The sequence below is a fragment of the Bos taurus genome, chromosome 27 (genome assembly GCF_002263795.3).
Source record: "Bos taurus isolate L1 Dominette 01449 registration number 42190680 breed Hereford chromosome 27, ARS-UCD2.0, whole genome shotgun sequence".
Lineage (NCBI taxonomy): Eukaryota > Metazoa > Chordata > Mammalia > Artiodactyla > Bovidae > Bos > Bos taurus.
The window spans coordinates 6,107,302-6,127,704 of NC_037354.1; the positions used below are offsets into that span (position 1 = coordinate 6,107,302).

A 20,403-nucleotide genomic window follows, 5' to 3' on the forward strand; every position below is an offset into this window, starting at 1 on the left:
ACCATCACACTGGGGGGACAGGGTTTTAATGTATGAAAACTGGGGGTGGGGGGTCACAATTCAGTTCATAGCACCATATCAATGGTTGAGTGGTCTAGAGCCCACTAGACCACTTGTTAGTGAACAAATCATCCTGTTGCTGAAGATCCTGGAACGGGGAGGTAGGGGGCCGGGTACTCTCAGGAGACCTTAGGGCACATGAGCAGGGTTTGGGCTAGACATTTAAGTCCTACAGCTGCTGTCAGGGGCTGCGGGGGGCGGGACGGGGTAGGGGTGGTCAGAGTTTGGTTCTGGGAGGGGCCACTTGGTGTCCCTTGTTACTTTCAAGTAACTGCGATAATAAACACGAACGAAAATGTGAAACTACAATATATTAAGAGAGTAATGATTTACACAACATGTGGGATGTCATTCCCACCCAAATGTCAAACGTATCACAGGACTCACAGGACACGCTCCCAGAAAGGATTTTTGACTTAAATCATTTTCTATTTTTTTGAGAAAGAAAGGTCTCTGCATTCAGTATAAGTGGCCTCACGACCTTAGGTTTTTACCTGAAAGCACCGTAAACATCTGACTGGAGGGAACGTGGGCGCGGCGCCAGTGGCTGGACACGAGACGAGGTCCCAAGGCGATGGAGTCTCAGAGACGCGGTACCCAACGACCGGAAACTCCCAGGGGCGGGGAGGCGGGTGGCCACGCCCAAGGCCACGCCCCCTGGTCACACCCCCGGCGGCGCCATTTCCTGCCAACCGGGAAGCAGATCTCCAGGACTGGCGGCCCGGTTCACCGAGTGAGTTTCAGTAGTTCGCGTCCAAACTTGCGCGCTGACGCGCTCAGCGCCGGGTCCTCCACACTCCCGGGCCCCCGCGGCTGTTACCGTCCCAGCCGCGGGGAGCCCCGCCTAGTCTGGAGGCGCTCTGCCGCGGGGGCCGGACCCACACCTATTTCTGGTAAAACCGCTTCGCGCCTGGTCCTCGCCCCGACCTTCCAGCCTCGGTCCTCGTCCCCGTCTTCCCTCCACTCCCCGCGCCTGGTCAGGTCCCTCCCGGCGTGTCCCCCGGCCCTGGTGGGCGGAGTCGGGCCGTCACGCCTGCCCCTGACCGCGGGTCCCGCAGACCCCTGTCCTCCCTGGAGTCCTCCTTTGCAGCCTTGCTTCGTCCTGGGCCCCAGCCCTACTGCTGCCCAGGTGATCTTTTCGCAGTCACCTCCTCAGAGAGGCCCCCGAGACCCGGGGTGGGGGCGGTTTCAGATCCCATCCCATTGGCAGTGCCTGTCAGGGTGTGTTTACGTTCCCAGGGCCCCACCGGAAGGCGTGCTCGTCCTGTGAATGCGTGGGGCAAGGGGATGAGGAGAAAGGGAGATCGAGGGAGAACCAGAGAGACAGCGTGAGATAGAACCAGGGGGCAGTTGAGCTTGGGGGAGTGGGTCCCCTGGGCTTAGAAAGACACAGTAAAGAGTGAAGGAGCGTGACCTGGGCAAAAAGCAGGGGGATGAACGAAAAGACAGAAAAAGATGATCCACAGATAGAAAAGGACAGAATGGGAGGAGGGAGTTATGAGCCACAGTAGCAGCAGGGGGCAAAAGAAAAGTAGATCCCAGATTCATTCATTTTGTTCTTAAATTTCCAACTTAATTCCCTTTCACATGTATTGTGTCAGATTCAGTTGATTTTCCAATGTATATCATTTCATATATTGAAAATATTCCTTAGTGCTAAATAAGTTTATGCTATCTCAATGTGTTCTTGCTAAAGATATTGGTAATTTTTTACCACAGTCAAACCCTGGATTAACCACTTAGTCTAGTATTCAACATCTTTATCCCCTTAGATGAGCTTTTAGTTTAGTGGGCTGTGAACTGAGGTTTCCAACCAAGTCTGGGCCCTTTTTCTGGATTCTGCTGACCCCTATCCTCTCCTGGGTCCCCCTCCCCAGCCTCGCCTGGTCCTGGGGCCCTGCTGCTCCCCAGGGCATCTCTTCACAGTCTCCTCTTCAGAGACCCCCCTAGACATCCTTTCTTCTTGTCTTGGAAAGTGATCAAGGGTAAGCTGGATTGTTCTCAGAATTAGTTGGAAGAGAGTGCTTCTGCTCGTGGTGAATAAGCTGCTGAGCTCTTTCCGTTGCATGTTTTCCAATACTACTCCTTTCTTTCATGTTTTCCAGTGCTGCTGATTAGGTCTTCTTAATATGTTTTTTGATAGCTGTAGTGTGATATTCTGGGAAAGAGGAGTTAAGTCCTTTGAGATTCAGTTCAGTCGCTCAGTCGTATCCGACTCTTTGCGACTCCATGAACCGCAGCACGCCAGGCCTCCCTGTCCATCACCAACTCCCTGAGACTCACGTCCATTGAGTCACTGACGCCATCCAGCCATCTCATCCTCTGTCGTCCCCTTCTCCTCCTGCCCCCAATCCCTCCCAGCATCAGAGTCTTTTCCAATAAGTCAGCTCTTCGCATGAGCTGGCCAAAGTCCTGGAGTCTCAGCTTTAGCATCATTCCTTCCAAAGAAATCCCAGGGCTAATCTCCTTCAGAAAGGACTAGTTGGATCTCCTTGCAGTCCAAGGGACTCTCAAGAGTCTTCTCCAACACCACAGTTCAAAAGCATCAACCTTTGAGATTACTGGGATTAAAGTCATGAAAGGAAGTAGCTCTTGCTCAGAATAAGGAGATGTGATTTTTAGGGGCAGGCAGGGTTGAGAAGGGCAGACCCTGTGACTGTCCCTGTCAGGCCATGTCATTCCCATGGGGACAGTGCTGGTTCCTCTCTAAGGGCCTCTCCTGCTGACCCCCTAGCCTGCTCCATCACTTGACTCCATCAAGCGGAAGTCATGAGTCTGCTTGATAAGGGAGGATCCAGGCTTTTGTTGTCGCACTGAGTCTGGGGCACGGGCTTCAGTAGTTGTGGCTCATGGGCTTAGTTGCTCCACTGCACGCAGAACCTTCCCAGTCCAGGGACTGAACCCATGTCCCCTGCATTGGCAGGCGGCTTCTTATCCACTGTGTCACCAGGGAAGTCCACGTCTAGACTTTTTAAACTAAGCGCAGGTCAAAAGTATCTCTCCAATGAGAAGGGCTTAGCGGGCGCTTGCCTCTGTGAAGGTAGCTGGAAGAAAGAACAGGAGTGCTGTTGAGGGGTTAAGGAGCCAGGAACGGGAGGGAGACTGAGAAGCTCAGGAGCCAGAGGAAGGGAAGTCTCTTCCATCCTCCCCTGAGGTGACCCTGTGCTTGGCAGATGCTAAGGAGACCGTGGGGTCTGTGACTAACAGGGAAGGCCAGTCCAGCTCCCATACCCACTGCTGCAAACAAATATGTGGGGCTTCTTGTAGGGTGGGAGGGTGTTCTGAAGAAATGGACAGAAAAATCCACCTGTTCATCTCGTGTTTACTGCTTCTGAATCCCTATGAATCCTTTTGAATCTTTAGACAGCAGGAGACTATAAGTGAAGTGAAGTTGTTCACTCGTGTCTGACTCTTCGACCCCATGGACTGTAGCCCACCAGGCTCCTCCCTCCACGGGATTCTCCAGGCAAGAGTACTGGAGAGGGTTGCCATTGCCTTCTTCAGGGGATCTTCCCAACCCAGGGATTGAACCCCAGTCTCCTGCATTGCAGACAGACACTTTACCGCCTGAGCCACCAGGGAAGCCCCAGGAGGACTATCTGTGCCACTCAGTAAATTCCTTCCCCTGTGTGGTTGTGGCATTGGAAAGGGTGTGTTGAGTCGAAGCCTTGAAGGCATGTGCTCCACACTTCGGAGTGATCACAGAACTGATCTTGCCTGAGAAAGAAGCTTTTCATGTGTCTTTTTTAATGCCTTGATTTGACTATCAAAACTTTTACTTAATTGATTTCTGTCAAATAATCTGTTTCTTCATTTTATTCTTTACTCTTTTATTTAATCTTTTGTATTTCTTTTAACTTTTACTAATATCTTAATTCCTAACAATTTGAAATGTCAATTTACTCTTGTTTCCTTTTAGTTTCTCTTGATTTATAAGGTTGAACAACTGGCTCATTCATTTTCAAGCCCTTTGTTTCTGTTAAGTATATTTAAAGTTAAACATTTTTTTTAAGATAACAACCGTGGCCCTGTTCTGTGGTATTGATCATGTTCATTCTCCATGGTGACAGTAACTGTAACCGTTAATTGGTCATTTGATTGTATTGTAACCCTATTGTTTAAACTGTCATTGTCTTTAGAATAGTTTGTTTCTACTACTGATTATTGTGTATTTTTTCACTTTAACTTTACTGCGATAAGCCTATGTGGCCTATTTGACATACTCTCTTGCATTTAGCTAACATCTTCTCTGGGGCTAATTACACAGTCAAATTTGATGGATGCAGTGAGTGAACTGAAGTCTCTCCTTTGGGATAAATGGAGATAAAAAGTCTCCACAGTTTGAATGTACATTTATGTTCATTTATGTATATGTGTATGTGTCTTTCAGGGAATCTGGCCTCCCGGGAAGAAGGCCAGACTCAGGGACTATGCCCTGTTCCCCAGCCCTCCAGGGCCCCACCTACTCTGAACAATAAGACTAGAGCCTTTCTCAGCCTGGACTGTCTTGCTACACATTCTGCCATCTGCTCCACCCTACAGCCTAGAGGTATGTACTCTGAGATCTTGCTTCCAAGCCTGGGGCTGTGAGTGGGCAGCCAGATGGTCCCTTCTTGCCCTCCTCTATACTCGTAGGATGTAGAGCAGGTGAGCAGTTGCCTGGTTCTGGGCACACCTAGAAAATGCTGCAGAGCCTCCAGGTGGCAAGGACCTCCTCTGTAGGTTTCATGCTTCTCCTGTTGTGTCTGTTCCAGGGCCTCCAAGGACTATAGGAAAATTTTCACTGAGCCTGGCCAGTTGTGGGCTTCCTTCCCAGGCCTTGCAGGCAGGATCAAATGGTTGCTGGTCCCCAGTATGACTTATAACATTTTCCAGAGGCTCAGGCAAGCCAGGATGTCCTCATCTAGTCTTTTCTGTCAAAATGGCCGCTTCTGGCCTCCTGAGAGAAACTTGGGAAATTGATGGACACTTGTTTCTGCAAAGGGGCCTGGGATGACTTGAAAGGATCAGTGTATTTGTATATATTTGTGAAACCCTCTGTAGTCCGTTCAGGAAACTCGGTGCCCTGTGTGAACAGAGAAAGGTGAGTCACTGTTTATTAACATCAATGATAAATCGTAATTGTTGTAATAAGTACCGTCACGGTGATGAATGTCAGTAATGATAATGGTCCTATGATGGGAGCAATAGCTCTCCATTCCCTGCTTCCACGTCTCCTGTCAACTAAGACTTTTGTCTCTACTGTATTGTTCTGTGTATTTTTTTTAATATGTTTTAATCCTTCTTTATTGAATTAAATCATTACATTATTTTTGTCATATCATTTCCTTTGTTATCTTTACCATTAATGTGGATTTTATAAGTTGCAGACTTGTCTTTCACAGTTTTCAATTTCTCTCTGATCCTTTCAATAGTTTTTACTTGATTTTTACTTAATTCTTTTATCTTTTGCTCATTTTAAAGCCTGTCATCCACATAAATGAATGAGTTTTTAGCACTGACTGTTCTCTTCTCTCTGATCTCCCAATATGGTCTCTTCTCTTAAATTACTAATAAATCTTTATTTTACTTCAGAAGTTTTGGAGCCCTGCAAGTCAATTTTCCTTCTGATGTCTTATAATCTCTTATTTTCACTCCTGTACTTAAGCTTTGAAGTTCTATTAATTAAGGTTTTTAATAGTTTGTAGTCTTATCACTAAAATTGTTATATAATTTTTAAATGATGTTCTGCTCCAAGGCAAAGGAATCTGAATATTAATGTTCAATCTCTTTTCCATGCCAGTCTCTCTTATGCTTTCAGTTCAGTTCAGTTCAGTTCAGTCGCTCAGTCATGTCCGACTCTGCGACCCCATGAACTGCAGCACGCCAGGCGTCCCTGTCCATCACCAACTCCCGGAGTCCACCCATACCTATGTCCATTGAGTCGATGATGCCATCCAACCATCTCATGCTCTGTCATCCCCTTCTCCTTCTGCCCTCAATCTTTCCCGGCATCAGGGTCTTTTCTAGTGAGTCAGCTCTTCGCATCAGGTGGCCAAAGTATTGGAGTTTCAGCTTCAGCATCAGTCCTTCCAATGAACACCCAGGACTGATCTCCTTTAGGATGGACTGGTTGGATCTCCTTGCAGTCCAAGGGACTCTCAAGAGATTTCTCCAACACCACAGTTCAAAAGCATCAATTCTTCAGCACTCAGCTTTCTTTATAGTCCAACTCTCACATCCGTACATGACCGCTGAAAAAAACCATAGCCTTGACTAGACAGACCTTTGTTGACAAAGTAATGTCTCTGCTTTTGAATATGCTGTCTAGGTTGGTCATAACTTTCCTTCCAAGGAGTAAGTGTCTTTTAATTTCATGGCTGCAGTCACCATCTGCAGTGATATTGAAGCCCCCCAAAAATAAAGTCTGACACTGTTTTCACTGTTTCCCCATCTACCTGCCATGAAGTGGTGGGACCGGATGCCATGATCTTAGTTTTCTGAATGCTGAGCTTTAAGCCAACTTTTTCACTCTCCTCTTTCACTTTCATCAAGAGGCTTTTGAGTTCCTCTTCACTTTCTGCCATAAGGGTGGTGTCATCTGTATATCTGAGGTTATTGATATTTCTCCTGGCAATCTTGATTCCAGCTTGTGCTTCCTCCAACCCAGCATTTCTCATGATGTATTCTGCATAAGTTAAATAAGCAGGGTAATAATATACAGCCTTGATGTACTCCTTTTCCTATTTGGAACCAGTCTGTTGTTCCATGTCCAGTTCTAACTGTTGCTTCCTGACCTGCATACAGGTTTCTCGAGAGGCAGATCAGGTGGTCTGGTATTCCCATCTCTTTCAGAATTTTCCACAGTTTATTGTGATCCACACAGTCAAAGGCTTTGGCATAGTCAATAAAGCAGAAATAGATGTTTTTCTGGAACTCTCTTGCTTTTTCGATGATCCAGCGGATGTTGGCAATTTGATTTCTGATTCCTCTGCCTTGTCTAAAACCAGCTTGAACATCTGGAAGTTCACGGTTCACGTATTGCTGAAGCCTGGCTTGGAGAATTTTGAGCATTACTTCACTAGTGTGTGAGATGAGTGCAATTGTGCGGTAGTTCGAACATTCTTTGGCATTTCCTTTCTTTGGGATTGGAATGAAAGCTGACCTTTTCCAGTCCTGTGGCCACTGCTGGTTTTCCATATTTTCTGGCATATTGAATGCAGCACTTTCACAGCATCATCTTTCAGGATTTGAAAGAGCTCAACTGGAATGCAATCACCTCCACTAGCTTTATTCGTAGTGATGGTTCCTAAGGCCCACTTGATTTCACATTCCAACATGTCTGGCTCTAGGTCAGTGATCACACCCTTGTGATTATCTGGGTCCTGAAGATCTTTTTTGTATAGTTCTTCTGTGTATTCTTGCCACCTCTTCTTAATATCTTCTGCTTCTATTAGGTCCATACCATTTCTGTCCTTTATCGAGCCCATCTTTGCATGAAATATCCCCTTGGTATCTCTAATTTTCTTGAAGAGATCTCTAGTCTTTCCCATTCTATTGTTTTCCTCTATTTCTTTGCATTGATCGCTGAGGAAGGCTTTTTTATCTCTCCTTGCTATTCTTTGGAACTCTGCATTCAGATGCTTATATCTTTCCTTTTCTCCTTTGCTTTTCACTTCCTGTCTTTTCACAGCTATTTGTAAGGCCTCCTCAGACAGCCATTTTGCTTTTTTGCATTTCTTTTCCATGGGGATGGTCTTGATCCCTGTCTCCTGTACAATGTCACGAACCTCATTCCATGGTTCCTCAGGCACTGTATCTATCAGATCTAGTCCTTTAACTCTATTTCTTATTTATACTGTAGAGTCATAAGGGATTTGATTTAGGTCATACCTAAATGGTCTAGTGGTTTTCTCCAGTTTCTTCAATTTCAGTCTGAATTGGCAAGAAGGAGTTCATGATCCAAGCCACAGTCAGCTTGTTTTTTCTGACTGTATAGAGCTTCTCCATCTTTGGCTGCAAAGAATATAATCAATCTGATTTCCGTGTTGACCATCTGGTGATGTCCATGTGTAGAGTCTTCTCTTGTGTTGTTGGAAGAGGGTGTTTGCTATGACCAGTGCGTTCTCTTGGCACAACTCTATTAGCCTTTGCCCTGCTTCATTCTGTACTCCAAGGCCAAATTTCGCTGTTACTTCAGGTGTTTCTTGACTTTCTACTTTTGCATTTCAGTCCCCTATAATGAAAAGGACATATTTTTTGGGTGTTAGTTCTGGAAGGTCTTGTAGGTCTTCATAGAACTGTTCAGCTTCAGCTTCTTCAGCGTTACTGGTTTGGGGCATAGGTTTGGAATACCGTGATATTGAATGGTTTGCCTTGGAAACAAACAGAGATCATTCTGTCGTTTTTGAGAGTGCATCCAAGTACTGCATTTCGGACTCTTTTCTTGACTATGATGGCTACTCCATTTCTTCTAAGGGATTCCTGCCTACAGGAGTAGATATAATGGTCCATCTGAGTTAATTCACCGATTTCAGTCCATCTTGGTTCACTGATTCCTAGAATGTCGATGTTCACTCTTGTCATCTCCTGTTGGACCACTTCCAATTTGCCTTAAATCACGGACCTGACATTCCAATTTCCAATGCAGTATTGCTCTTTACAGCATTACGAATCTTGCTTCTATCACCAGTCACATCCACAACTGGGTGTTGCTTTTGCTTTGGCTCCATCCCTTCATTCTTTCTGGAGTTATTTCTCCACTGATCTCCACTAGCATGTTGGGCATCTACCAACCTGGGGAGTTCCTCTTTCAGTGTCCTATCTTTTTGCCTTTTCAGACTGTTCATGGGGTTCTCAAGGCAAGAATACTGAAATGGTTTGCCATTCCCTTCTCCAGTGGACCACATTCTGTCAGACCTCTCCACCATGACCTGTCCGTCTTGGGCGGCCCCACACGGCATGGCTTAGTTTCATTGAGTTAGACAAGGCTGTGGTCCGTGTGATCAGATTGGCTAGTCTTCCGTGACTGTAGTTTCAGTCTGCCCCCTGATCCCCTCTCTCAGTGCCTGTCTTACCTGGGTTTCTCTTACCTTGGACTTGGAGTCTGTCTTCACAGCTGCCCCAGCAAAGCACAGCCGCTGCTCCTTACCTCGGACGCGGGGTCTTACGCTTTAGTTTTTTTAATTATTATTCCTTTGGTTATTTTTTCTAAGTCTTTTTTATTGAGTTGGGTTCTCCTTAAGCCACATCATACATGGTGATAGTTTGGAGAAAGATATCAGCTCCAGCAGGGCTACCTTTATTTATAGTTCTCACCTACTGGTGACCTTTGATGCCTTCTGTTTGGAAGTGTGGGCAAAGCGCAGTGACAGCTAGATATGTTCCTTCCCATTCACAGGGCTGTTCTGTTTTGTGTGTAGAGGGCTTCCCTGGATATCTTATGTCCTTAGAAGAAAAACTCTAAAGGTAAAAAAATTATTTTACATTTCAATTTAAATCTGCCTTGAGGTCAAAACCTAACCTAACCCCATTGACAATGCCCGAGTAGTCTTACTAGATCTTCCTTCTCTTTATGACTCAGTAGGTAAACTATGTTGACGGAGTAGCTTCCAGATATTGTGAACTGTCCTCAGTATTGACAGCCGTTCCCCAGTTATCAGATCCTTGTATTAATCTGGGGCTTTTCTTACAGATCTGATTGACAGTACTGTCCTTGTTGGGTGACTCACAGAGGAAAATAAGAGGAAACAGTGCCCAGAATTCTATTTCTCACCCCACCCCCAGCCATTTAAATCACCCTCCAGATCCTTAGTCCCCTCAATTCGCCCCAGAAGATTCCAGTTACTCTTCAGAGTGTGTGCCTACAACAGGCAGAGAGCAAGCCTGAGAACCACCCTGGCACTGCTTGTCTCTGGGATGCTGACAACATTCTCCCTCCTGTGTATCACAGAGAAGATTCAGGTTTCCAGGTATGGACCAGTGTCGGGGGGAGGGGTGTCCTCATTCTTCTGAAGAGCTCAGGGTAGAGGCAGGTGTCTAAGGGGTGTAGAGCATAGGACCCAGTCCACACGCAGTGAGGAGGAACACGGGATAGAGCTTAGGGCCCACCTGGAGCAGGGCATCCAGCCACTTCCTGGCCTTGTGTGTAGGACGGTCGGAGCTCAGAGGTGAAACCATAGACTTGCCTCGGTTTCAGAGAATGAAGGAATGTCCGTTTTCTCCCTCTGCAGAGTCTGTCAGCTTTGGAAGATGCTAGCTGAACAGTCTGCTCCATGGAGACATGTGCCTGACATCTTACCGAGTATGTATGGATTCTACTTGGGAAAGCGATCGAAGGTCTCTGCTCTAAACCGGGCATGGCAGTTCTGACACAGAACCCACGCTGGGCTCCTTGGAGTGGGGAGGGGATATATATGATGGCTTAGTGCAGCTTTGATGTTGTCCAAAGGCCCAGAATCTCAGTCATTCCTCTCCCTGATTCTGGTTGAAGGCAGTTGGTTTTAGTCCTTTGGTCATCAGAGTATTTGGTTGTTGGAGGGAGAGGCCCCAGTTGTCAGGCTTCTCTTCCTAAGATTCATGGGATTCAGATTCTGGTCACTGAGTATGGAACTCTTTGTGATTTCAAGCATAAAGCCTTCTGAAATCATCCCAGCTCACCTACACACCCTGCGCCAATTTTATCCATCCCCTAGGGAGGGGATGAATGTTTATCCCTCTGGGGTTCTGATTTTTCAGAGGCATTTTAAACCATGGAAGGACGTAACTCACATTAAACTGTGGTCAGGGAATAGACTTTGGAGCCAGATACACGTGAGCCTGAAAGATAGTTAACCAGTTATATGCTGTGTAGTTTTGGGTGGTGAATGACTGTATCCCTAATAGTTGGCTTCTTTAGCTTTTCCATGAACTGGAGTAAATATTAGAATTTTACCAGGAAGGACAGACTCCATTATTTTGGAAAGGAATTTATAATCAGAAAATAATCGTTTACAGGACTGCAGCCACTTGTGGGCAAGGCACTGAGGGCGTTACCTTACGGTGGACATTTCTCTGTATTTATAATACATAATGGTCAGAGGTGAACTTGCTTAATCGTATCATTCTTAGGTAGACTTAGACCATTGGGAGGACAGAGCATACATAAATACCTAGTGACTAGTGAGATGAATGGCCTCAGGGAGTGGTAGAGCTCTGTGCAGATCAGGGCAGAGGGGAAGGGAAAGGTTTAGCTCTGGTTGGATTTAGTGAAAGTCTCTGCTAGTTGAGGTTTAAACTATCCATGTCGTCTGTTAAATTGATAAACTAAAATCGCCAGGTTACTGTGAGGACTAAGTGAGTATGTAAATATCCAAGCACAGAGTCATATTTGATGCGAATGTATCTTTTTTTTTTTTTCCTTTTGTGGACCTCAGGTACAAATGGGTGAGTTAATCTTACTTTCATTTATGATCCATTATCATCATTTTTCCATAAAATGTATTTAGTTATTATTGGTATTTTAGAGGAGAACTCCCTGGTGGATCAGTGGTGAAGAATCCGCCTGCCAATGCAGGAGACATGGGTTCAGTACTTAGGATGGTGGAGAAGGAAGTGGCAACCCACTCTAGCATTCTTGCCTGGGAAATCCCACGGACAGTGAAGCCTGGAGGGTTGCAGTTCTTGGCGTCGCAAGAGTTGGACATGACTTAGCAACTAAACAACAAAGGGGAGAATTTACACTTTATAAATGCTTTCTCTGTGTGTCTCACACACATTTGTGTGCATATGTATATGTATGCCTATACACATAAGTGTGTTTGTATATAATGAAATGCAGGCGTATGGCAGCCAATGAAGATTAATGCAGGGATTTCAAGAATTTCGGCTACCCCTTTACTAAGATAATCACGTGGCCTTAACTAGATTTCCTCCTAAACTCCAACCACCCTTGACCTACAGGGTTGAAACAGTCCATGATGGTAACACTATGACTCTTGGACTCCTGCTACTTTCTGGCACAGGGGATGTTAAGGACAAGGCTGGCAGGATAGGTGCCATGATTCCTCCAAATGGAATAAATTCTTAAATTAATTTCATCATAATGCAGATTTTTAGTTAACTGACTTCTGAGTTCATGGGGGACAGATCTAGAAGAGTTGAAGGGAGAGCTGGAAGGGAGTGAGTTTTCAGAGAGCCACCGTGAATGCTGAAGAACCATTATGGGTGCATAAATCAAGAATAATGAAATCTGAGAATGTCCATAGTGTTACCTACAAATGAAAACCAAAATCTACATGTGGCATGAGTCAGGGGTCACTGTGATTTGGAGTCAGGGAGAGAATAACTCTGGATATCACAGAGTTATTGAAGTTACTTATTGATATGAAGGTCAATACTTTGAGCTTTGATGTTCTTGTCCATAAATGTCCATAAGTTATCTGTGTTTCTTCCATTGTTGTTAATGACTATAGTTACAGTCTTCTTAGTTTTGACCCTGGGAGAGGAGTAGCATCCTCTGTGTGTTTCTCATAGAATGTGCACGGCATGTTTGTTGGTGTGACTGGGAGTCAACAACCAGGTGAAGATTTGGGATTTCATGAGATGTTGGACTGGAACTTGTGCATAAGACTGGAGTCTTTTGACTTTTCTCTCCATCCTCAGCTTTGCCTGCTTAATGCTTGGACTGTCTGTGAGTGAAAACCCAGAGAAAGACTGCTGGCAACTGAGTTATTGACAATGCAGCCATTGGTGAGTAGGGAATGCCTTTTTCTGCTGAAACTGCATACCCTGCTCCTGAGAGGAAATGGGCAGGTTTCTCTTATTGGATGGATGTTCTAAGTGCAATCAAAAAGTATTCATGGGTCTGAGCACCAGTGAAATGTAGTAACTAGTATCCTTCCTAACATCACACTGATTTATTTCAGCCTCTGTGCAGCTTGTGTATTTATAGAAGAGGTGAGAGAAGTATTCTTTCTCTAATCTGTCCCTGGTCTCATCAGGGAATAATTCACTTGTTAATCATGTTATTGGCTATAATAGCCTAAGGTTGTGGTGACCAGAGATGAGGGAGGAGCAGAAGATTACCATCCAGTGGAGAGGCTGAGGTCTCATCACCTGAATTCAGTGAGTCCGGTCTTCACCGGTCCTCGGTGGGGGCTCTGAAAGGAGGACGAGAGAAGTTGAGGACAGAGAAGGCATGAGGAATCATTCATTTATTTTTTTTCTAATTTTAAAGTTTTGATAGAATATATCTGCTCTTTTGGGAACTTCTTAAAAAGAAAATTAACCCTTTTTTCATACTTGGTAACTGAAATTAATATATAGGGGGGTATTATTTCCTTTATTGTGGCTGCATGTTCAGGAGGAGGATAGCAGAGTAAAAATTTAAGACCCTGTGGATAGTTTTGAAGAGCTAGATAGCCCAAACCCAATCAAGAGGCTTCTGTTATCCTTTAGCAGAGAGGCAAGCCGAAGACAGGAGAGAGTGATGAGTGGTGTTTGAGGTCCCAGAGAAAACTGAGAACAGGCATGGTCAGGCTAGGACTGTCCTTCAAGAGAGCTCTCTCAGAGTCCCTGGCCTATGCTGCTGAGCCATCTGACCTCATACCTTATTGTGAACATCCAACTCTTACTGAGTTCACTGAGACCACATTTACTGATACCAAGTTCTATATGAAACTTGTTCATTTCTGAAGAATGATGGAGATGGTTTCAAGGTTCTTGGACACTTTACTGAGTAATAGACTGAGGTTTGTATTTAATGCATGTTTACTTAGATAGGAAGAACTTCATTCATTAGTTCATCGGATCATTCAACACTCATAGCACATTCAGTTCAGTTCAGTCGCTCAGTTGTGTCTGACTCTTTGCGACCCCATGAATTGCAGCACGCCAGGCCTCCCTGTCCATCACCAACTCCTGGAGTTCACCCAGACTCACGTCCATCGAGTCAGTGATACCATCCAGCCATCTCATCCTCTGTCGTCCCCTTCTCCTCCTGCCCCCAATCCCTCCCAGCATCAGAGTCTTTTCCAATGAGTCAACTCTTCGCATGACGTGGCCAAAGTCCTGGAGTTTCAGCTTTAGCATCATTCCTTCCAAAGAAATCCCAGGGCTGATCTCCTTCAGGATGGACTGGTTGGATCTCCCTGCAGTCCAAGGGACTCTCAAGAGTCTTCTCCAACACCACAGTTCAAAAGCATCAATTCTTCGGTGCTCAGCCTTCTTCATAGTCCAACTCTCACATCCATACATGACCACTGGAAAAACCATAGCCTTGACTAGATGGACCTTTGTTGGCAAAGTAATGTCTCTGCTTTTGAATGTGCTATCTAGGTTGGTTAGTAAACCATTTAATAGATGAGGAGTCTGAAGTTCTTTTAGGGGAATGATATAACCATAGTTATGGTTTAAAGGTGGCAAATCATGGTTAATGTTTGCCTTGTGATATGTCTGTAAGTTATTTGAAATTAAGAAGAGAGTTATGAATTTTCAAGTGAAAGTTTTAATTACATGTCTGAACTCATAATTACCAGTTTAGGGGAGATTTTTCAGGTTTTATCATACCACACTTCATGTGATATTTCTTTATGACAAAGAAATTAATAAAGTCTGTATTAATTCAGACTGTGTATATCTCTGTGACATATCTGAAAAGCAAATACCAGCTCAGCAAGAACCCAAACTTGGTTTGATCCTTCTGTACACCCAACGTCTCCACCCCCTTACTCAGCGCTGCCATATCAACCCTCTTGCCCTGGACATTAATAGAGATTGTTCTGTCAGAACCATAATATCCATGTTGTAGGAATCAGTGACATTTGAAGATGTAGCTGTAGACTTCACCCAGGAAGAGTGGGCCCTGCTGGACACATCCCAGAGAAAGCTATTCAGAGATGTGATGCTGGAAAATATCAGTCACCTGGTCTTCGTGGGTGAGTCTGTCAACATTTATGCATGTATGCAGGTGAGTAGATAAGTAGGTAGGTAGGTTGGTTGGTAGGTAGGTAGGTAGATATTTATTGATTCAGTCAATAAGTATCTAGAACAGCTTCTACATACTCACCCAGTCTCTGTCCTGATTCTTTTGTAGGCCTTATAACTACATTCAAGTTGTTTCTTTATGTAATACTTACATCTAGTTTGTTACCCCACTAAATGTAATCTTGACCACAGTTTAACCTCTTTCTTCCTATTCAGTCTCTAATATTCAGAACAGACCTGGGAACTTAATATTTTTGATGTATCAATAAATTGAGTAAATATTTTCTAATTATTCTGCTTTAGTCACTGTGCTGAGGATTGACAGCAGACTAGAGAAAATAGTAAAACCTTGATTATACTCGTGGAACTTACTGGCATCTGTTTGAAAATAATATTCAACCCACTATGGGGACATTTAATTTTTCCATTTTTGGAAAGACTAAGGGATTCTGTGTGTCCTGTCTTCGAACATGGACATCAGCATCTAGAGGTCTTCACTATTTTGGACACACGATCTGTATTTCAGTGTTTTCTGTGTTCAAGGTGTTGCCTGAGCCAAACTTCAGTGGTCAGCCTCCTTATTTCTCAGTAGCCTGTCCTGGACTTGATGATAATGTGCTTTTACTAACACAAAACTCAAAATCCACCTTTTTTCTATGAACAGGGTATCAGCATTGCAAATTGGATGTGATTTTCCAGTTGGAGCAAGGTGAAGAGCTGTGGATTGAAGGAAGAGGATTTTTCCAAAGCCACAGTCCAGGTATGCATCAGGGGCCTATGCCTAGTCAGTGAGTGAGTACATACTTAGCAAACATCAACTGAAGATTTTGTTAACTGAGTGATATTTTCTAAGATGTAGGTGCAAAATTCTTTAGATGTTGTTATTCCTTACATATTTCAGGCTCACTCATGTGTCCTCCTGCCATTATCTTTTTTTTGGCTTTAGGGAAAAGGACATTCATGTACTTATTAAACTTTCACATATAACTCTTGTTCTCATCCTCCCCTCTGAAGGTTTTCCCTCTTTACCTACTCAGCATCTTATCTCCATTTTTTCATATTTCATTGCTGAAAATCTTTACTAATTGTCAATGCCCTATAAATGTGTTTCTGTTTCTTGGAGTGTTCCCCATCGACATGCCAGTTTTTGAAACATAGAGGTCAGAGTTTTTCAACATTTTCATTTCACTAATGCCATTCTAATTTTTTTTTTCCCAATTATTTTAGGCAGGGAAAGTGCCTTTAAAGAAGAATTGTTAGCCACACAGCATATCAGCAAGAAGGACACATCTACAATCATCCCAATGGTCAGTTTCCTGAGTGTTAACCCTGGTCATCAACATTAAAAACCTGGCAGTGGGTATTAATAATTTGGATTAAGGTATATCTGAGCAAAAAGTTTTAAATGGTTTGCATTTAGTGGAGAAATTAACCTGACCTCAAAACCATAAACTCAGATCTTTAAAAAAAAAAAAAAAAGAGGGGGTGGGCAAATGCACAAATTGTTCATATGTCTAGTTTTTGAAACATATTGCAGTCTTCAAAATTAACCTATAAGCTCAAACTGAAGTTGGGATACTATTTAGAGAAAGTCTTTACAACACATAAAAAGCAAACCACTGTATGTATGCAGGTAATATTGGAAAGATTGTAAATGGAAGCTCTCACTGAATGATTTGGTTTGGATTTGTATGTAGAGCAAGGAGTGTATGAATGTATGTAGACAAACCACTAACAGCCTTTCATCTCCTTTCTAAAAGCAGACATTTCACACTCCAGAGGATCCCTGTGAATGTAATGATTTGGGAGAAGATTTCAGTCCTAGCTCCACACTGAGTCAACATTTGTTAACTCACACAGAAAAGACACCCAATATCAGCAAACAGTATCAAAAATCCCAGAGTGACCAGTCATACCTTAATCCACATAAGCAGATCCACAGCAGAGGTAAATCATGCGAGTGCCATCTGTGTGGTAAAGCCTACAGCAATTGCTCTAGCCTTAGAAGACATGAGATGACCCATACTGGAGAGAAACCTTATGAATGCCATATCTGTGGGAATGCCTTTATTCAAAGCTCTGACCTTAGAAAACACAATCTGACTCACACTGGAGAGAAGCCGTATGAATGTCATCTCTGTGGAAAAGCCTTTAGTCAGTCCTCCAACCTCAGACAGCATGAAAGGACGCACACTGGAGAGCAACCGTATGAATGTCAGCTCTGTGGGAAAACCTTCAGTAAATGTTCTGCTCTTAGACGTCACGAGAGAACTCACACTGGAGAGAAGCCGTATGAATGTCATCTCTGTGGAAAAGCCTTCAGTCAGTGTTCCGCCCTTAGGCGACATGAGGGAACCCACAATGGAGAGAAAATTATGAATGTTTTCAGTAAGTATTCTGACCTTAGATGACATGGTATTGTAAATGTAATAAACATGGACAAGACTTCAACCATAGTTTTAATATTTGAACACATCAGAGAGTCACATCAAAGAAAGCTGTAATCACTGTAAAACACTGATCAGTGGGGAAGACCCTTCAGTCATCCTTACTCTATTTGACATATGCACATTTATATGAAAGAATCCACATGTGTGACATTTATATAGCAAAACCTTCAGTCTGTTGTGTGGCCATAGATGTCATGAGAGAACTTGCACTGTAAATATAAGGAATGTGGACGTCTTTAACAACAGCTCTAAACTTTCAACATACTGGAGGATTTGCATAGGGGAGAATCCAAGTCTGCAATCAGTGTGAAAATGCTTTCATTTATAATCCATGGTAAACAACATGAACAGACTCCATCTGGGAAAGCCTCTGGGTCTAATCACTGAACAAACATTAAGCCAAGCACAGTTGATGTGCACAAGAAGACTCAGTGAAGGAATAATCACTATGACAGGAAGTAAGAGGGTGAAGGCTCTTGAGAAATACCAAATAATTCATCCTAAAGAAGTGATTCACTGAAAAATATGACAAATCCTTTATTCATAAGAATCACACCTGAGGTACATGTGTGGATTCAGACTGTACAAAACACTGTCATGAAAGAAGGAAAGTCTTCAGTGACCTCATTTCATAATCAACATTAAGGCTCTCATGTTGAAGAAACAAGTGATCCTAAAGTCAAGTGGAGAAAACTTCATCTAGATTTCAGAAAACTAAGGTGGGGTGAAAAATCCTTTAAAAGAGCTTTTAATGTACAATTTAGCAAGTAATTCAGGATTTTGAGTGAACTATTTATGAAGAAAAAGCTGACATATAAATACAAGATAGTAAAGTGATCTGGGAACACTGAATGCCAAATTTTGTAAGAAACTAAACTTTTTTCAATAGATTATTATTTGTAAATATTTAAATAATAAAGTCTGTTGCTGAAAAATCTAGTATGTTGATGAAGTTCCAGTTTTCTTCATGCAGCTGTAAACACAGATCTGGCTCTGCATTTGGTGACATGTGGGTAAGATTCAGCCTAACTCTGAGTCTTCCCTGTTTCTCTAACAGCTCCTTCCACACAGCTCAGCTCCACTCATTCCAGCTTCCCACCACCATCAGCTGTCTCCATCCACACCCTGGTGACAATATTCAGCCCGCTGGCTGGTTTCTCAGGCACGTGACCCTGGCCGACCTTGTGCACAGTGTCATAGACACTGAGTGTAAACCGCTGGGCAGTCCCCAGCCTGTCTCTGCCCTGGTGCAGCTACATGGGGCCAGAGAGACAGCCAGCTCTGCCGTTGCAGGCCAAGAACACTCCTTAGTAGGATTTTTCTGTGAAGCCTCTGAAAAATCAGAGTTCATTGTATGACCCCATTCCACATTTTATTCAGGTGAGTCCTTAGTTATGCACCTACTCACTTCCTGGAGAAGGAAATGGCAACCCACTCCAGTGTTCTTGCCTGGAGAATCCCAGGGATGGGGGAGTCTGGTGGGCTGCCGTCTATGGGGTCGCACAGAGTCGGACACGACTGAAGCGACTTAGCAGCAGCAGCAGCACCCTCCAAAGAGTCACTGCTGTGCCACCCCTGCCCTCCCCCCCACATAGCAGCCCTGGAAAGAATACCCAAGCAATATATTATAATATCCCCTAACCTCTCAGACACCACAGAAGCCCTTCTTATCATTAACTTAATGTTCTTTTCCCCAAGCAAAACTGAAAGTTTTTTCAAAGGAGGTCTCCCCTGCTTTGCTCCCAAGGCTTGGAAATGTATTGCCTTTCAACAGACTTCCACACTGAACCTATATCTATAGGGGAAGTGCTCTCAATACTAAGCAGATGGGTGTTCTTCCCAAACTAACACAATTACTACTTCCCAAACTAACACAATTACAACTACTAACAGATCATAGCCTGAGGCCAATTAAATAAGCACATCCCAGGGTGAAACTGACATAATTTTTTGAAAAGTGATGGTACTGTTCAACTAGGGTGGAAACAGGTCATGTGTGAGGATGATGAGCAAAATTCAACATCTTGGTGTTCTGGTGGGAGAGGGATCGGCTGTGATCAGGGAAGTCCCTATTAATATTTTATATAATAAACACAGGTGAAAGCCCATAGTACTTTTAACTCCAGAATATCTATTTGACTCCATTTTATGATCTCTGTGTTGGGAATTCCCTTGTGGTCCAGGGATTAGGACTGTGCTCTGATTGCAGAGGGCCCAGGTTCAATCCCTGGTTGGAGAAAAGTCCCATATCCCAAGGGCACAGCCAAAAAAAAAAAAAAAACCTCTTAATTGAAACTTGTGATGTGATGAAGCATCATTTGCCTGGTTTACTTCTTTGAGCAACACTGAGACAGTTATTGAAAGCCTTTTTCTAGTAACTCCAATGTCTGTCCTTCCTCAGGGACAGTATCCATTAGTTTTCTTTTTCTCTAAGGATGGGATGTATTTTCTTATCTCTTTGCATGAAATACTGGATATTTTGAATATTATAATATGTCTAGAAATGAGACTCTCCTGCCTTCCTGAGATTTGTTGACATTTTATGTGGTTTGTGCTTATTTGTTTAATGATTTTCTGAACTTTGTGTAAAAGGTTTTGTTATGTATGATATGCTATTGAGGTCTGTATTAGTTTGGTGGCCACCTTGTGATTTGAGAGAGATCTCCTTAAATACTAGAGCCAAAACCAAAAAGCGCCCCCCCCCCCCCCCCCCCCGCACAAAATACTCTGCCAGTATTAACAGATCTCCGTGTTGGTGCTTAAAGCTTAGCCAGGAAGTTTACAACTCTGTCTCAGCCTTCACTCACTGCTTGCTCTTACTGTCTTGCATCACCGTGCAAGATTTGAGGATCCACCTTCTTTGAGAAGCACTGTCCTTGTATATATAACTATAGTGTGAGATGATGGACTACACCAAGGATAGAAAGCCTGCACCATCTGAAAACACACA

The 20,403-nt window shown here is 43.7% G+C and overlaps 2 protein-coding genes across 12 annotated transcripts in view; one reads left to right on the forward strand and one right to left on the reverse strand.

Moving 5' to 3' along the window:
• The first annotated feature begins 731 nt into the window (after positions 1-731).
• Positions 732-18,392, forward strand: ZNF705A (zinc finger protein 705A). Of its 8 annotated transcripts, none has more exons than XM_024986162.2 (9): positions 732-793; positions 4,451-4,609; positions 9,734-10,010; positions 10,272-10,342; positions 12,682-12,768; positions 14,828-14,954; positions 15,668-15,763; positions 16,231-16,310; positions 16,764-18,392. In XM_024986162.2, exons 5-9 carry the CDS (start codon positions 12,757-12,759, stop codon positions 17,412-17,414), a joined length of 966 nt encoding a protein of 321 aa, XP_024841930.1. In that variant the 5' UTR covers positions 732-793; positions 4,451-4,609; positions 9,734-10,010; positions 10,272-10,342; positions 12,682-12,756; the 3' UTR covers positions 17,415-18,392.
• LOC101906271 (zinc finger protein 705A-like) overlaps positions 10,341-20,403 on the reverse strand; it is a 37,029-nt gene continuing 26,966 nt past the window's right edge. For all 4 annotated transcript variants that reach the window (XR_009493104.1, XR_009493103.1, XR_009493102.1 and 1 more), the window contains one exon: positions 10,341-13,178. Coding sequence is in view for 1 of the 4 variants with exons in the window: in XM_059882323.1 (XP_059738306.1) it covers position 13,178 (1 nt within the window). In the remaining 3 variants the exon portion in view is untranslated. The remainder of the gene's footprint in view (positions 13,179-20,403) is intronic.